The 16,720-nt window shown below is 51.6% G+C and overlaps 1 protein-coding gene across 2 annotated transcripts in view; it reads right to left on the bottom strand.

The window, feature by feature from the left end:
- The window catches only part of HMCN2 (hemicentin 2), a 176,878-nt gene that overhangs the window by 130,263 nt on the left and 29,895 nt on the right, over positions 1–16,720 (bottom strand). For both annotated transcript variants that reach the window (XM_070799427.1, XM_019971022.2), the window contains exons 5-11: positions 11,009–11,180; positions 10,255–10,361; positions 9,016–9,136; positions 6,317–6,580; positions 3,064–3,208; positions 2,412–2,533; positions 195–467 (exon numbers count right to left, since the gene is read on the bottom strand). In XM_070799427.1, the coding sequence (XP_070655528.1) occupies positions 195–467; positions 2,412–2,533; positions 3,064–3,208; positions 6,317–6,580; positions 9,016–9,136; positions 10,255–10,361; positions 11,009–11,180 (1,204 nt within the window). The remainder of the gene's footprint in view (positions 1–194; positions 468–2,411; positions 2,534–3,063; positions 3,209–6,316; positions 6,581–9,015; positions 9,137–10,254; positions 10,362–11,008; positions 11,181–16,720) is intronic.

Genomic DNA, 16,720 nt, shown 5'->3' with positions numbered 1-16,720 from the left:
GGCCAACTAGATATGAGGATGAACTTCCCAACAGTGCTGAACCACTACACTTAGGCTGGGAGGCTACAGAATCCTCTTACTCTGGAGGTTGAGAAAACTCTGGAAGGGCTGATGCTGCCTGCCAGAGCTGATGTCTGAGCAGAGGGATGGACAGATGGGCTCCTGGAGAAATGCCAGGTAGTGAGCAGCCTCACCTCGCACCAGGAGCCAGACGGATGCCCTCGTGACTCCATTGGAGTTGCTGGCCATGCACTGGTACCGCCCGCCGTCACTGGGGGTGGTGTTCCTGACCTCCAGGGATAAGTCGGCCAGCTGGGTGACTCTGCCCGTCGAGGCCGAGAGGACTCGCCAGTCCCGGACCCAGGTCAGGTTGTAGGGGGCCTCACTCAGGACCAGGCAGGACAGGATGGCGGTCTCTCCGGGGGACACGGTCACATTGGGGACAGGGACCAGCTGGGGTGGGGGGCCTGCAGGAACAGGAGCACAGGAGGCACTGAGGTGTTGGCATGGGGAGGGAGTCATCCTGCAGACCCTGGTGGCATCCAGACCCCAGAGTCCACTGTCTCCCCCAGCAGAGCAGCTCACCAGCATCTGCTCACCATGCCCGGACGATGCCACTGCACGGCCATCTCACACCCGCCCGGGGGCTGTGTGTGTGTGTGCATGCATGCGCACCTGATTTCCATACAACAGCAAACAGCAAAATTTAGCAAGAGTTAGCCCATTCTTCGGGGCTTTCCCAGTGGCTCAGTGGTAAAGAATCCGCCTGCCAACGCAGAAGACGCGGGTTCAATCCCTGGGTCGGGAAGATCCCCTAGAGAAGGAAATGGCAACCCATTCCAGTATTCTTGCCCGGAAAATCCCATGGACAGAGGAGCCTGGCAGGCTCCAATCCATGGGGTTTCAGAGTCAGACACGATGTAATGACTAAAATAAACAAACAACCCATACTTCATACCCTTTGAGGCAATAATTCCACGAGCGTCCATGCTCAGTCACTAAATTATGTCCGGCTTTTTTGTGACCTCATGGACTGTAGCCCGCCAGGCTCCTCTGTCCATGGGATTTCCCAGGCAAGAATACTGGAGTAGGTTGCCATTTTCTTCTCCAAGGGATCTTCCCGACCCATAGATTGAACCAGTTTATCCTGCATTGGCAGACAGATTCTTTACCGCTGAGCCACCTGGGAAGCCCCAATAATTCCGCACTGGTGGATAAAGTCTTGGAAATCACCCTCAACTGGAAAAGAGTAACAAGTACAGAGCTATTCTCTGTATAAACAGCAGCCAAATATGGACTAAGTAAGCCCACTGCCCCCAAAGAAGAAAGAGCTTAGAAACCCACACTCTCAATAAGAAAAAACCATTAAGAAGTGACGGCTCAGAGACCACCTGATCAGGGACGGTCTGCAGGACCTATAGGAAAAAAGCTGGATCCACATGCCAATGACCATGATATCCAATAGGGAAATTTGACTCCAGACACCAAATCAGGTTGTTGTAAGTATGTAGGATATTATCCTGTTTTTCTTAAAATGCACACATGGATAAAGATCCAAAAAGAAGTAAAGCAAAATGCTGTCAAAGTCATCTCTGGAGTGGAGGGGTCACAGGTCAGTTCCATCTTTTCTGTTGGCTTATATTTTCCAGTCTTCTTACAGGGAGCATGAGTGATTTTGAGTGGGTTTAGGAATGCAGAGTGACTGATTCCTCTATGTTCATCGGGCCCCTTTTCTTCAAGGCAGCTTTGTTGCTGTTTAGTTGCTAAGTCGTGTCTGACTCTTTTGCGACCCCATGGACTGTAGCCCACCAGGCTCCTCTGTCCATGGGATTTTTCCAGGCAAGAATACTGGAGTGGGTTGACATTTCCTCCTCCAGGGGTTCTTCCCAACCCAGGGATTGAACCTATGTCTCCTGCATTGGCAGGTGGATTTTTTACCACTGAGCCACTGGGAAAGCCCATCAAGGCAGCTTAGGTTCATTATTTTTAAAATAAAGCTAATTTCATTGTAAGAGGATCTGTGGCTTTTCCAACCTTCCTGAGTTCAATGTTGCCACGGTGGCAGGACCTGGAGGCATTAAGGGTTGGGGACAAGGTGGATGGTGGCCCTTGTAAGGGCCTGGGGGCTGATCAAGAAGTCAAGGGTGGGATTAAGGCTGGGGACTGGGAGGCAGAGCCTGAGCAGGGGTTCTCAACCTTCCTGCAACCGCAGGCCATTCATGGGGCAGACAGTCCAAACCGGAGGCCAGCACGCAGATGCAGTGTGGGCGTCGGGCTCCGGATGACGGACGGTGCCCCTAGCACCGTCACTCACGGACGGTGAGTGACGGCTGGCACACTCACCCACAGATGGGGAGAGCCTGGGAGGGAATCCTACAGGGGAGAGTCAGGACGGGCCCAAGGGGACAGACCTGTGACGACAATCTGAGTCTTTGCTCGTCCGGTCCCCGCCCGGCTGACTGCCGTGCACTCATACGTGCCTTCTTCGGCCTTGGAGGCCCGTGGAATCTCCCAGCTGCTGTTCCCTGACTCCCTGCAAACACAGGACAGCTGGAGACACACAACTGCACTGCCCCCACCAGGGTCCCCCGGCCTCATCCAGGCTTCCGGATGGGGGCTTGGCCCCCTGAATCTTGCCCAGAAAGAGGCCCCCAAACCTCTCAGAGACTGGTAAGAAGAGACAGGCAGCTAAGGACATGCAAATCCCAACGATATCCTGTGTGACTCTGAAAAAGGCCCTTCCCCTCTCTGAGCCCCGGGCTTCCAACCATAGGAGGGAAGGTCTCAGAGGGTCCTTCCTGCGCTGACCAGCACAGAACCAGGCCTTCGCGGGTTGAGTTTTCAGAATCTGAGGAAGGCCTATGGCTCCTCCAAGGAGTGATGGCCCAGCAGTGGTGAGAGCCTCAGGGACCCGCTCTCCCCCAACCCTGGCCAAGCTGGGAGGTGCCCAGCAGGATGACCAAGGTCTCAGGTGTGCCACCCACCACCCCTTAGGTCCCTCCAGGGCATCAGGCCCCCAGGAGCCCTGGGACTGGGGACAGTGGGCAGCCCTGAGCCACTCACCGAAAGCGCCTCTCCTCACCCAGCCTGGCTCCGTCCCGCCGCAGCTGTAGCCGGAAGGGGAGGGCGCTGTGCACAGAGCAGGAGACCTGCAGGGGCTGGTGTAGGTAGCCATGGATCCTGGGGGGCATGCTGACCAGGGGGGCACCTGTGGGCAAGGACCAGCACTCAGGATTCTTCCCTGCCCTCCCCCCATCAGCCTGCCCTCGACACACCTAGCAACAAGAGACCCACAAGGATATCCCACAAGGATACCCACAAGGATAACTCAGGGGCCAGAAGTCAGGGCTTCAGTCTCTGACTTCACCATCCAGTGGCCACCGAGAACAGGGGGCATCACCTCCCTAAGCCTCAGTAAAATGGGTTAATGGCATTAGTGACCTCATCGAGTTGTGGTGAGCTGCTGGTGAGAGGTGGTGAGTGGGAAGCCCTTGGCACACGCATGTGGCAGGGCCAGCTCCTTCCATGAAGCCTCGTGGGGGTTTTATGGCTTGTGCCTCTAATGTGTCAATTGTGTGGGAGACAGAGAAGTCAAACCAGCCCTCAAATCTGATGAAATGCTCCCCAGATAGGACTCTCCAGGGGCCTGGGGAGGGCTGTGCATCTCTCGCCTCTCCTGCAAGGTCAGTTTTACTCACAATCAGTGGGCGGGAAGCCTTAAAAAAAAAAAACAAAAAACAGCCTAGTTGGAGCATGGCTGTGAATACAGAGTTCACACGCATTTTCGAGATAAAATAAGAGATTTCCATGTAATCTCGCAGCTTCGGATGAGCCTCTGGGGACCCCCATCAGAGACGCCACCGCCTCCTCCTGCCTGACCCTGGCCTTGGGGCGGCACACGGTCTTTCCTTGGCTCTTGGAGTCACTTCAGGGGAAACGTCTGAGAACAGACCCGCAGTGTCAGTCTCAGGCCGTCTGTGCCTCGCTGGGTGATCGCAGGCTTGTGGGGAACCCTTACGCTGCCCTCTCCCTCATCCACCCCAGAGATGCTCCGAGGGTGAGACAATGGGCCAGACCTCCTCCGAGCACAGCGCTGGGGGTGGGAGGGCGGTGGTGACATCATGTTACGGGCTCCCTGCCACGTCCCAGGGGAGAGGGGTGTCGGACCATCCAGCCACGTCCTCAGCTGTGCGCGCGGCAGCCACGGCTCACCCCCACACACTGGAAGCCTCTGGCTCCCTCTTCCTTGAGCTGAAAGAAGCCCAGGGACTCCTGGGCCCCACCACCCCACATGTCTCCAAACCCAGTGTCTTGCTCCCAAACTCCCAGCCTTCCAGACCTGGGAGGTGGTGGGGGGGGGGGGGGGGCCAGCAAACCAACCCTCCCCTCTGCCAAACCACACCCTTCCCATACTCCACCCCTATCCTTTAATCTAGAGCTGACATGGAGACCAAAAGCCAGAACTTAACTCCCCAGCTCTGGGAGCCATCTGAGAAAAGAGAGAGAGATAGAGGCTGCTTTAGTCCCCCTGCTGAGATTCCTGCCTGAAAATGCCTCCTGAAACCTGCAAAGGCCAAGGCAGGAGGAGCCCCGGGGACCACAGCCAGGGAGTGGAGGCCAGGAGACTGAAGGAAGGGGTCCCAAGCCCCTAGCCCTGTGATGCCCTGCCCCATTCAGGTCTTCAAAGTCCCCCACCTCACCACGGGCATCTCAGCACCCTCTCTGCATCCCTAAGTGAAGTGGCCAGGGGAGTCTGAAACCCCAAGCACCATTGATGTGGGGTGTCAGTGTCATCCACCTCTGAGCTCCTCCTGGGTCACTACCAGCAGAGCAGGAAGCGGGCAGGAGGAGGGAAGCAAGCCCAGTAAGGAGGCTGGTACCCAGTGAACTCAGACCCCACTCCCCAGGACCAGAGGCAGATCTGGAAAGCCAAAGATGCCGCCCTGCCCTCTGGGAGCCTCCAGCCTGGATGCTGAGACCTCTGGGACACATGGGAAACCCGCAAAAGCCACACACGTGGGAAACACCACCACACAACCAAAAGCGGGAAACAGCACAACACAACCAAAGGCGGGGGCACAAGGTGACGTGCGCCTACAGTGACATCACAGTACCAGCAGCCACGTGGAGGGGCATGGTTCATGGTTCCTACATAGTGGGTATAACCTCTGAGCATCTGAGAGCCGTCCTGCTATGTACATTAGCTTATGCAGCCCTCCGAGCAACCCTGTGAAGTCAGTGGTCTGTTTCCCGGCAATAAAATGGAGACATATCTCAGAACTGGGTGTAAGAACACAGGGAGGTCAGCTCAGTGCTCTGTGATGACCTGGGGGTGGGGGTGGGGTGGGGTGGGAAGGAGGCTCTAGAGGGAGGGGATACACGCATACATATAGCTGATTCCTGTTGTTGGACAGCAGAAACTAACACTGCATTGTGGAGCAATTAAACTTCAATTTTAAAAAATGAAAAAAAAAGATGTTAATACAGGAGAAGGTAAATGAAGAAATTTATTACTATTATGGTAACCTTGGGCTTCTCTGATGGCTCAGACAGTCAAGAATCTGCCTGCAATGCAGGAGACCAAGGTTGAATCCCTGGGCTGGAAAGAACCCCTGGAGAAGGGAATGGGAACCCACTCTGGTATTCTTGACTGGAGAATTCCATGGACAGAGGAGCCTGGTGGGCTACAGTCCATGGGGTCCCAAAGAGTTGGATACAACTGAGTGACTAACACTTCACACTTTACTTCTTCAAGATCATTTCAAAATAAAAGGTTTGAAAAGATAGATTTTTCAAGGAGTATGCAAGAGATTATAAAAAGAAACCCTTTAGACCAGGAGGGGGAATAAAAAGGAACTGATATAAGCATTTAATGAACAAATGCATGGCAAGTGCTTGGCCCAGGATTGTCCCATGAGACGTGCTCAGAATGGTGATTAGGTTAGTGTTACCATCATTATGATAATGATAGTAACTATGATTATGCAAGGGCATACTTATATTCACTAACCTGCCCACTGTTGTGTCTACAGTTTCTAGAACCATGACTGATACAAAATGAATGTTGAATGCACAGGTGGATGGATGGATGGATAGATGCATGGATGGATTTATGGATGCATAGATGACTTTGCAGTAAACCCTAGAGCTGAAAACTGCATCTGAAGCATCTCAGTATTCAGCATAATGTATTGCAGAGCCTGCAGTTTAATGAATAAACATTTCCTAATCTAATTGAATCAGGAAAGCCTTTCAGGGAGAAATGAGCCTCCAAGGGAGCCAGGGAGCTGGGGGGCGGTAGGAGTCAATTACTCACCTGGAATCACCCCACGGTAGGAAACTCCGGAGACACGGAGGAGAGGGTTTCCTTCATGGTCCTTGCCCTTCACCTTGAGGTAGAAACGCTCCTGGGGGCTGTGGAAGGGCGGCCCACCCCACAGCTGGTGGGTTGATCCGTTGGAGAGGGGCTGCGTGGGCAGAGTCAGGAGGGACCGCCCTGAGCTGTGTGAGAGCTCCACTGAGTCCAGGAGGCCCGGTACCCGCAGGCCCGTGGAGTTGATCACCAGGGAGATGGGCACGCCTACAGAGGAAAGGGCAGGGAAGGAGGTGCTGGCATCTGTGCTGGGCTCCACGAGGCTCCCCAAGCAGGGGCCCCACCCCAGAGCCATGGTTAGGGACCCAGCCTCTTGGTCCACCTTCACCCATTCCCTCACCTTCTCTTCTCTGGGCCAAGGAATGCTGGGTGGGGTGAGGAGAGAAGGGGGGTTGCTACTGTCCGTGGTCCTGAAACACCACTCTCCTCCAACCCATGGCTTCCCATGATTGTGTCACCTCTGCTGTGCAGACTGGGCGCTCACGGAGCAGAACTGAGAAAGGGCGCCCTCCTACCCCCCATTGACTCTGGTGTTGGCTGTCAGCTGACAGGCTCTGGGACAGGCCGAGGTGAGATGCAGACCCCAGTTTGGGAATGCTGACTCCTGGTGGGCTTTCCTGTGGTTTCCCTTCCCATCTCATTGGAAATGTACTTTCCACACTATCTCAGGAAAGCCAGAACTGGACTTGGGTTTCACAGTCTTTTAAGTTGATTTGGAAACTGTTAGGTCTCTCCCTTTTCAGATAGCTATTCTTTTTTTTTTTTTTTTCTCTCTCTCTCTCTCTGATCATAAACTGGGAACCAGAAGATGTGGTAGACGTGATCCATGAAATGCCTTCCATCTTTTGGGAAAAAAAAATCAAACAGTCTAGAAAGGGCATGTATAAATCTAGAAGTCCAGATTTCTTTGAAAAATCAAGTGTGTCAGTGCTGGGCTTCCTTCCCATGTTGCAACAACCAGCCAAAGGCATGTAGCAGCTGCTCCCATGGCCCAGGCCCCCACTGTTCAGTTCGCTGCAGCCTCCCCCACTCCCTGGTGCCCTGGGGTCAAGTGCCAATCATTATTTATCATTTGCGATTGCCCTGCTGTTTTTCTCACTTTAAAAAAATGTCTTGGATGGAGCCACATCTTTATCAAAAGCAGAAACCAAAGAAGGTCACATATGGCCTCCGTCACCCTCTCCACTGGGGACTGTCCCTGAGGACCACTCTGCTTTCAAACTCTCCCCCACCACCCCCATAGCACTTCACTTAGGATTTCTCATCTTTCTTGGCTTTAGAATAGGAGTTAAGTTTCTCTGCCTCCCTCCCACCTCCCTGCTATTGGCAAAGACAAACACAGAATGAATAAGCAACCCACTTTTCATTTTGAAGATATCACTGCGGGTCCTGGCAGGGAAACCCATAAGGGCTGACAAGAACGAAAAACTGAGGGCATACAGACTCAAAAGAAAGCTCTAAGGACCCAGCATGCACCATTTTGGGGGCACTATTCAGTGGTCCAGAGTTATCTTGACCTTGCCTTGTTCTTATTCAGTCCCTGGGTCCCACTCTTTAAGACCCCATGGACTGCAGTATGCCAGGCTTCCCTGTCCTTCACTGTCTCCCAGAGTTTGCTCAAACTCGTGTCTGTTGAGTCAGTGATGCCATCCACCCATCTCATCTTCTGTCACCCCCTCCTCCTCTTGCTCTCAATCTTTCCCAGCACCAGAGTCTTTTCCAATGAGTTGGTTCTTCACATTAGGTGGGCAAAGTATTGGAGCTTCAGCATCAGTCCTTCCAATGAATATTCAGGGTTGATTTCCTTTAGGATTGACTGGTTTGGCCTCCTTGTATCCAAGGGACTCTCAAGAGTCTTCTCCAGCATCACAATTTGAGAAAATAAATTCTTTGGTGATCAGCCTTTTTTATGGCCCAACTCGCACTTCCATACATGACTACTGAGAAAACCATATTTTTGACTATATGGACCTTTGTCAGCAAAGTTATGTCTCTGCTTTTTAACATGCTGTGGCCTAGTCCCTCCCATCTCTTTGTTCAGCTGATCCCAGTAAAACCCTCCAAATGGCCCCATGGCAAGAGACCATATTTCTGAGCCCTGATACTAGGAAAGATTGAAGGCAGGAGGAGAAGGCGGCGACAGAGGATGAGATGATTGGATGGCATCACTGACTCAATGGACATGAGTTTGAGAAAACTCCAGGACATAATGGGGGACAGGGAAGCCTGATGTGCTGTAGTTCATGGGGTTGCAAAGAGTTGGACACGACTTAGCCCCTGCACAACAACAGCCTGATGTTCACTGGAAGAAGTGGGGCTCTAGACAGACAAATCTTGACAAAGAGAAAGGGAAAGGAGGGTTAGGGGAACAGCCTGAGCTTGTGGAGGCCTTGAAGGACAGGAAGGAAGTTCTAAAAGTAAACGGTCCCAGGGTCACCCTGGCTGGAACCCAAAGAGAAGGTGCTAGCCCTGGGTACAGTTCACTGTGATGTGAGAGAGAGGCTGGACCAACTCCTGCAAGCCTGCTCCATAGTCACAGGCTTATGGCTGCCCCCTGGAACTGCACCCTCCAACTTCCTAAAGGTAAGCCCCACCCCTGCAGAAGGTGGCCTTGTGTCGCCCCAGGGCCCAGAGCATCGTACCTTGTAGGGGCCACTCGATAGTGTGGTTGAGGTCCAGGGAGGGCTGAGTGGAGAAGCCAGCTCGGAAGTCAATGTTGCTGATGCCCGTGATCCTGACCGAATGGCGGCCGCTGCTGTAGATCTAGCCCAGGCCCAGGCTCACATCACCAGGGTGTCTGACCCCAGCCCCCCAGCTCCAGGTGGCAGGTGGCCGACCTGACCCGGCCTGGAGTCAGCAACTGGAATTCTCCCGCCTTTGCAGACTTGTGGGTAACTCACCCACTCCCTGGGGACCCAGCACGATGCTCCCCCCATGGAAGAGGAAGAGTCCAGCTATGGCACTGCCTGAGCTGGACTCTCTAAGCAGCCCTGTCGTTCCCGCTCCCCACCCCCAACACCCACAGGTCCCCCAACCCCTGCCTTGCCTTCCCTATTGGCATGAGAGCTCTCGGCCCAAAGATGCTCCAAACCTGAAGAACAGCAGTGCCCGCGGTGCCCAGCACTGTGCCTGGCACCCAGTTGCTGTTGGTTTAGTCGCTCAGTCGTGTTTGACTTTTTGCAACCCCATGGACTGTAGCCCACTGGGCTCCTCTGTCCATAGCATTTCCCAGACAAGAATAGTGGAGTGGGTTGCCATTTCCTTCTCCAGGGGATCTTCCCCACCCAGGGGCTGAACCTGCATCTTCCAAGTCTCCTGCTTGGCAGGCAGGTTCCTAACCACTGAGCAACCAGGGAAGCCCAGCACCCAGTAGGGGCTCCATAACTGTTTGCTGATCAGCTAAAGCCATGTGCTTCAGAGACAGCAACCTGCCCCATCCCAGGGTGCTTGGCCAGGAGCCCTGCACCCAGTCCCAGGCCCCCAGTCCCCGGCAGGTTAGAACAGACTCTGCTCCCCTGCCAGTCCTGTGCCTCTGAGCCCAAGGTCACCCTAGCTTCTTCTGTGCACTCTTCAAAGGACAGGGTCCTGAACCGCGAGCCAACCCTGTCGCCCACCTCTGGACACCCGAGTGGTTTCTCCAAGTCCTTCTTTGAAGTTCCCTCACTAACCCCAAACCACTCCACTTCTGTCACTGGCACAAAGCACAATACTCCTCCTCTGATCTTGCCCCCCTGCTTCTACTGATATGCCCACATCACTGCCCACGCTCCAACCCACAGCTTCCCAGGGCTCCAGGCTTCCGAGCGCCCAGGCAAGAGGAAGACGATGTCTCAGCTTGGTGAAGCTGGTCTCCCCAACCCCAGGAAGCCAAGGCCTCCTACCTTGATGGACCACAGCCCGGAATGCTCAGGTTTAAAGGCCACGACCTTGGCAGAGTCAGGGATGCTGAGGAGCACATTGAGGCCGTCATCCCTCTGCAGGATCCTCCCTGTGGAAGCCCCAAGACCTGCTCAGCCCCCGACCCTTTTCTGGGTTGACAGAGCCCCCCTCCCCATCCCCAGGAACCCACAGCCCTCCAACCCCAGCCTCGGGCTTCCTAGAGGAACTGACAATAGGCCTTTGGGGGTACCCAGGCCTCTCCTTCCTTGAGCTCTCCATCTTCATCCCTCCCCAGGTGCTGGCTGTACCCCTGGCCTCTGGACCAGAGTACTCAGGACATCCTTGGAGCACCGTGGCACCAGGCAGTTGGGTCCAAATCATATGGAGCCTGGATGACCCTGACAAATTACCCCACCTCCCAGAGCCCCCCCACCACTTCCCATCTCTACACTGTGCCACTAATTCTTGCCCCACCAACTCTCCAGGCCACTGAAGAGAGAACCTGGGGAAGATGCCACGTGAATCTGGCAGCCCCAGGGACGGTCATCATTTTAATTCCTCTCCCTGGGCTGCTAATGGCCCCGCTGCATCCTCACCCACTGTAGACACCCTCTCTGCCTTCCACTCAGCATCTCCCTTACCCTCGGTGCTCCTGGAGTTTTATGTCCAAAATCTCCTGGCCTCCTCTCTGTCCCATCCTGGACTTTTATTTCAGTCTCAGGCCCAAGGAGGAGGCCAGCCCCGGGGTGCACGTACCCAGAGGGTCTCGGACTTCGATCTCGGGCCCTGGGCCACTCAGGGAGATGGTGACCTCCTTCAGGCTGGGGTCAAAGGGGATCTTCCACGTGTGCTCGCCGCCCTCCTCGTGGTCCGTGGACAGCAGGTGCACCTTGGAGGCCTGGAGGGCTGACTCCACCCACTTCAGCACCTGGGGGGCAGGAATGAGGGGCTGATGCCAGCAGGTGCCCATGATGCCTTGCTTGCGTCTGGCACACCGGAGGTGGGTCCCAGCAGGCTGCCAGCTGTGGGCAGCGTCTGGTCCCCTGGTGAGTTTTAGGCAGCATGCAGGCTTTCGAGGTCACTTGAGGCCGTCACAGTCCCCCCTGCCCTACACTGGACCTGATTCACACACCACTTCCCTCTTGGCCTGTGACACCTGAATGAAGGCATCCAGAGGACTCAGCTCAGATGGAAGGAGCAGAGGGCACCCCTCTGCTGGGATGAGGCCCCTCCTTCGTCACATGGCCAATTTCTATGACATCCATCACTTCCTCCAGGAAGCCCTCCTGGTGCTTCCTACACACTGATGCACCCTGGAAGTCCGGGATCTCCCCCAGGGCAACGTGGTTCACCATTCCTGCCCAAGGGCCCTCAGCCCACAACCCCTACCAGGCACCATGCTCTCTAAGTAGGACCATGTCTTTAAGCGGACAGTCTACTCCTGACCCTTATCACAACACTGAGAAATCTAATATCCTTGGTTGTACAATTGCTTATTCTTACGTTTGGGGAATTCCCTGGCAGTCCAGTGGTTAGGACTCCATGGTTTGACAGCTGAGGTCTGGGATTCCATCCCTGGTCAGGGAACTAAGATCCCACAATCCCTGTGTGTGGCACGGCCCAAAAAATTAAATTAAAATAAAAAACAATAAAAATCTTATGTTTTGGACAAGTCCCATTGAAATATCAGGAGACATATAACTCTCCAGAACATCATACTCGTTAGGCACACATTTAGAGTATGATTTCAGGAGGTTCTCAAGTCCCCTCAAAGACCATCGCCCTGCGTGCATGGACCCAGGTTAACAGTCCTGGACCCAGTCTAAGATGGTCTCTGCCTGCCTGCTAAGTCGTTTCAGTTGTGTCGCACTCTTTGTGACCCTGTGGACTGAATCCCTCCAGGCTCCTCTGTCCATGGGATTCCCCAGGCAAGACTACTGGAGTGGGTTGCCACGTCCTCCTCCAGGGGATCTTCCTGACCCAGGGATCTGACCTGCGTCTCTTATGTCTCTTGCCTCTGCAGGTGGGTTCTTTACCACTAGTACCACCTGGAAGCCCAAGATGGTCTCTACTAAGCACAAAATTATCTTGTTTCTCCAAGACTTACCACAGTCTCTAAGTCCCTGTGTTCTCTGGTTCACCCGTTCAACCTGACCCAAGATCATGATGCTCCTGACGCCCCCATGCTTGCTGGGCTGAACCCCCATCCCATGCCCCACTGGGCAGCTCCCCCCACCAAAACGCTCTTCTCTTTGCAGAAATTCCTGCCCCTTCCTTAGCAACCAACTCCTGGTTAGTTTCACACCCGTCACCTCTCTTGGCCTGGGAGCCCCATGTGGGCAGACACCCTCTGTCATGTCCCAGGCTCGGGAGCTGTGAAGGATAAGGGGTTCAGGGCATCTGCTCTCTGCGTGTGATGCAGCAGAGCACTCACCTTTTGAACAGGGTCCTCAAGCTCGCCTCACAAAGGCTCAACTCCACCCGCCCCCTACCCCAGCTCACATCGCCTCTTTAGCAATAGCTGAGCCACCCAGGTTCCAGTAAGAAAACCAAAAAAGAGGGAAGTGGGAACCTCTCCAGTTTTGAAGCACCTCTTTTCAAGCCAAGTTATGTCAAGAAGCATCTTGTGCAACCCTAAAACAGAATCAAAATGAAACATGAACTGACTGTACAACAAATTGATACCATAACCCTAGTATGAGGGAAAGGATTAGCTCCAAGTAAATCAGAAACCGAGGGATTTCACTGTACTTTCTCAGTGAGGGGCATCCTGAGGACAAAAAAGGAAAGTGCAAAGAAACCTTTATTTAGTAGTTAGCAGTTGGCAGAGGAGAAGGCAATGGCACCCTACTCCAGCACTCTTGCCTGGAAAATCCCATGGACAGAGGAGCTTGGTGGGCCTCAGTCCATGGGGTCGCTAAGAGTCGGACACGACTGAGCGACTTCACTTTCACTTTTCACTTTAATGCATTGGAGAAGGAAATGGCAACCCACTCCAGTGTTCTTGCCTGGAGAATCCCAGGGATGGGGGAGCCTGGTGGGCTGCCGTCTATGGGGTCACACAGAGTCGGACACGACTGAAGCGACTTAGCAGTAGCAGCAGCAGCAGCAGCAGCAGTTGGCAGAACTAGTTGTATTGTGATTGTGAAATTGTTTTATGTCTCCTGTGAAGAGGAACTAAAGAGCATATTGATGAAGGTGAAAGAGGAGAGTGAAAAACCTGGCTTAAAACTCAGTGTTCAAAAAACAAAGATCATGGAATCCAGTCCCATTACTTCATGGCAAATAGAAGGGGAAAAAGCGGAAGCAGTGACATTTCATTTTCTTGGGCTCCAAAATCACTGTGGATGGTGACTGCAGCCATGAAATTAAAAGACGCTTGCTCCTTGGAAGGGAAGCTATGACAAACCTAGACAGCATATTCAAAAGCAGAGATGTTACTTTGCCAACAAAGGTCCGTATAGTCAAAGCTATGGTTTTCTCAGTAGTCAGGTATGGATGTGAGAGTTGGACCATAAAGAAAGCTGAATGCTGAAGAACTGATGCTTTTGAATTGTGGTGCTGGAGAAGACTCTTGAGAGTCCCTTGGACTACAAAGAGATCAAACCAGTCAATCCTAAAGGAAATCAACCATGAATATTTATTGGAAGGACTGATTCTAAAGCTGAAGCTGTAATATTTTGGTCACCTGATGCAAAGAGCCAACTCACTGGAAAAGGCCCTGATGCTGGGAAAGACTGAGGGCAGGATGAGAAGGGGGTGACAGAGGATAAGATGGTTGGATGGCATCACCAACTCAATAGACATAAATTTGAGCCAACTCCAGGAGACAGTGAAGGACAGGGAAGGAAGCCTGGCGTGCTGCAGTCCATTGGGGTCACAAAGAGTCAGGTATGACTTAGCAACTGGACAACAACAATAACAATCAGAACTAGCCATATTGTGGTTGTGAAACCATTTTATGTCTCTTGTAGGATAAAGCAAGGAAGGAAATCTCAACCAAGATTTTTCTCTTACGGCCAAGAGACAGCTGCACGGATTTTCTTTAAATATAAATTTATTCCAAGTGAATTCAGAACCCAGTGGTTTCTAACTACTGTTTTCCACCAGAGTTCCTTGGAGAAATGGCTGATTTCGGGTCTGGGGCAGGCAATATACAAAGAAAGCTTAGGACTACTGGTAATTTCATAAAGCAAAGAAGGTCTCAAAGACTAATGGGGACAGAGAATTCCCTGGTGGTCCAGTGGTTAGGGCTCTGAGTTTTCACAGCCGAGAACACAGGTTCAATCCCTGGTCGGGGATCTAAGATCCTGCAAGCTATGTGGCAAGGCAAAAAAATAAGACTAATGGAGACATATCAGAAGGATATAGGAATTTGGGAGACTTTGAGCCTCCAAAAGAATAACAGCATAATCAATTAAACCACACTGAATTATACAATCAAAGGTTAGTCACTCAGTCCTGTCTGACCCTTTGTCACCCTGTGGACTATAGCCTGCCAGGCTCCTCTGTCCATGGAATTTTCCAGGCAAGAATACTGGTGTGGATAGCCATTCCCTTTTCCAGGGGATCTTCCCAACCCAGGGACCAAGCCTGGGTCTCCTGCGTTGCAGGCTTATTCTTTACCATCTGAGCCACTGGGGAAGCACCATGTAATCTAGATGCCACAAAAATACTCAAAAAATAAAATCAAAATTCAAAACAATAAAACCTCATTTGCCACCAATAAAAGCAAATTCTTAATTAAAGAGAAAGAAGTGTGATCCCTATTTTTTTAGTAGGAACCATGACTTCAGAGAAACCAAATCACCCCTTTGGAGAAGCAAAAGCTCTTCTTCATGGGAGAACGCCCATTAACAAATGTGGAAGGAATGATGCAACTAGGAAATCATCATTTTGCAACCTCCTAATTAAATAATTGTTTCAGGCAAGCATCTTCAGTGAATGCTAAAACCATGAGATGAAAAGCTCCTGGGGAATTAGAGCCCTAGAGTGACCCCACTGACCCCTTGGGTCAGAAAGGAAAAAACAAAGGCTTGCAATGCAGAGAGCTGGCTGTCACCACTTTAACCAACCAAACTGGTCATCAGTAACGGGGACAATCAGACATCATTTTCCTCCTGGTGTGATGTAATAGAAAACACACACAGAGCACCAAGGAAGACATACTCCTGCCACAAAGGTCAGCCTCCATCTGATTAGTCATTTAAAGCTAACTTCCAGGCTCGGACGGTAAAGAATCTGTCTGGAGTGCAGGAGACCCGGGTTCAATTCCTGGGTTAGGAAGATCTGGAGGAGAGAATGGCAAACCACTCCAGTATTCTTGCCTGGAGAATTCCATGGACAGAGGAGCCTGATGGGCTACAGTTCATGGGGTCGAAGAGAGTCGGATACGACTGAGTGACTAACACTTTCACTTCCAGTTTAGAGAGAGTAAAGGAACAAGTGGAGGAGAAACGAACAACTTAGTGACACCATAAGGAAACAATCAGACGAATCCAGAACACAGGACATTGTGTCATCAACGCCTGTCCAACAAGTCAGTGGCATGAAAAAAGGATGGATCCCCTCCAGATTTAAGGAAACTTAACAGACATCACAACCTCATAAAACGCACAGCCCTTGATTAAAACCTGATTTAACAGCTTGAGGACAAATAGAGAAATTTGAATATGGACTTGGCATCAGATGATACTTGCAAAGTACTGTTCGTTATATTAGGTGATACTATGGGTTATGCTGGAGTCTATTTTTTTAATTCCACACTGAATTATTTATGGATAAGGCGTCATGATTCAACAAAAAGTATAGAAAGAGAGAGACGTAGCAGCTGGAGCAAAAATGTGAATTGCTAAATCTAGATAGTACCTTTTTTTTTTTTTTTTACTTTTCAATATCTTTGACACTTCTCATAAAAAAATTTTAAGTAAAAATCGTCTAAAAGGAACGAGTATATCTTTACAAGTATGACTTTAAACTATACCTGAGCAACCATAGTGCTATCCTGTCGCTTGTCAGCTCTAATCAACTGGAAGTGACTTCTTGGAATGCCATTTGGAGAAATGAGAAGCCACATTCAGATTCAATTAGAAAAAGGCCTGTAATTGATTAGCAATGTTTGCCATGGATATGGAATTAGAAAGTGGTGTCTGGCATGCTACATATTGGTCATCCTTGCCCTAAATCACAGTCCTTCAGCTCTGCCTACCACATGCTCTTCCATGGAAGAGAAAGGGAACAGAAGGGAATTGGAAGAATTGCTCGAGATTTGGAAAATGACTACATTTTGATGAGACCGAGCTGAAACACATGTGCCTGGATTTTACAGCTAGATTTCAGTCATCACGGGACAAGAATCCTGTGTTCTGAAACTTTTCTGTTTTTATATTTGGAGCTACTTCATTCTTCTGTTTTTGCCTGACTTTCTAAATAATGTTTCTCTTAAAAAGATCCCACCTGTTTGGGTTA

Source organism: Bos indicus, chromosome 11 (assembly GCF_029378745.1).
Source record: "Bos indicus isolate NIAB-ARS_2022 breed Sahiwal x Tharparkar chromosome 11, NIAB-ARS_B.indTharparkar_mat_pri_1.0, whole genome shotgun sequence".
Classification (NCBI taxonomy): domain Eukaryota; kingdom Metazoa; phylum Chordata; class Mammalia; order Artiodactyla; family Bovidae; genus Bos; species Bos indicus.
This window is presented reverse-complemented; position numbering and strand designations above follow the sequence as displayed.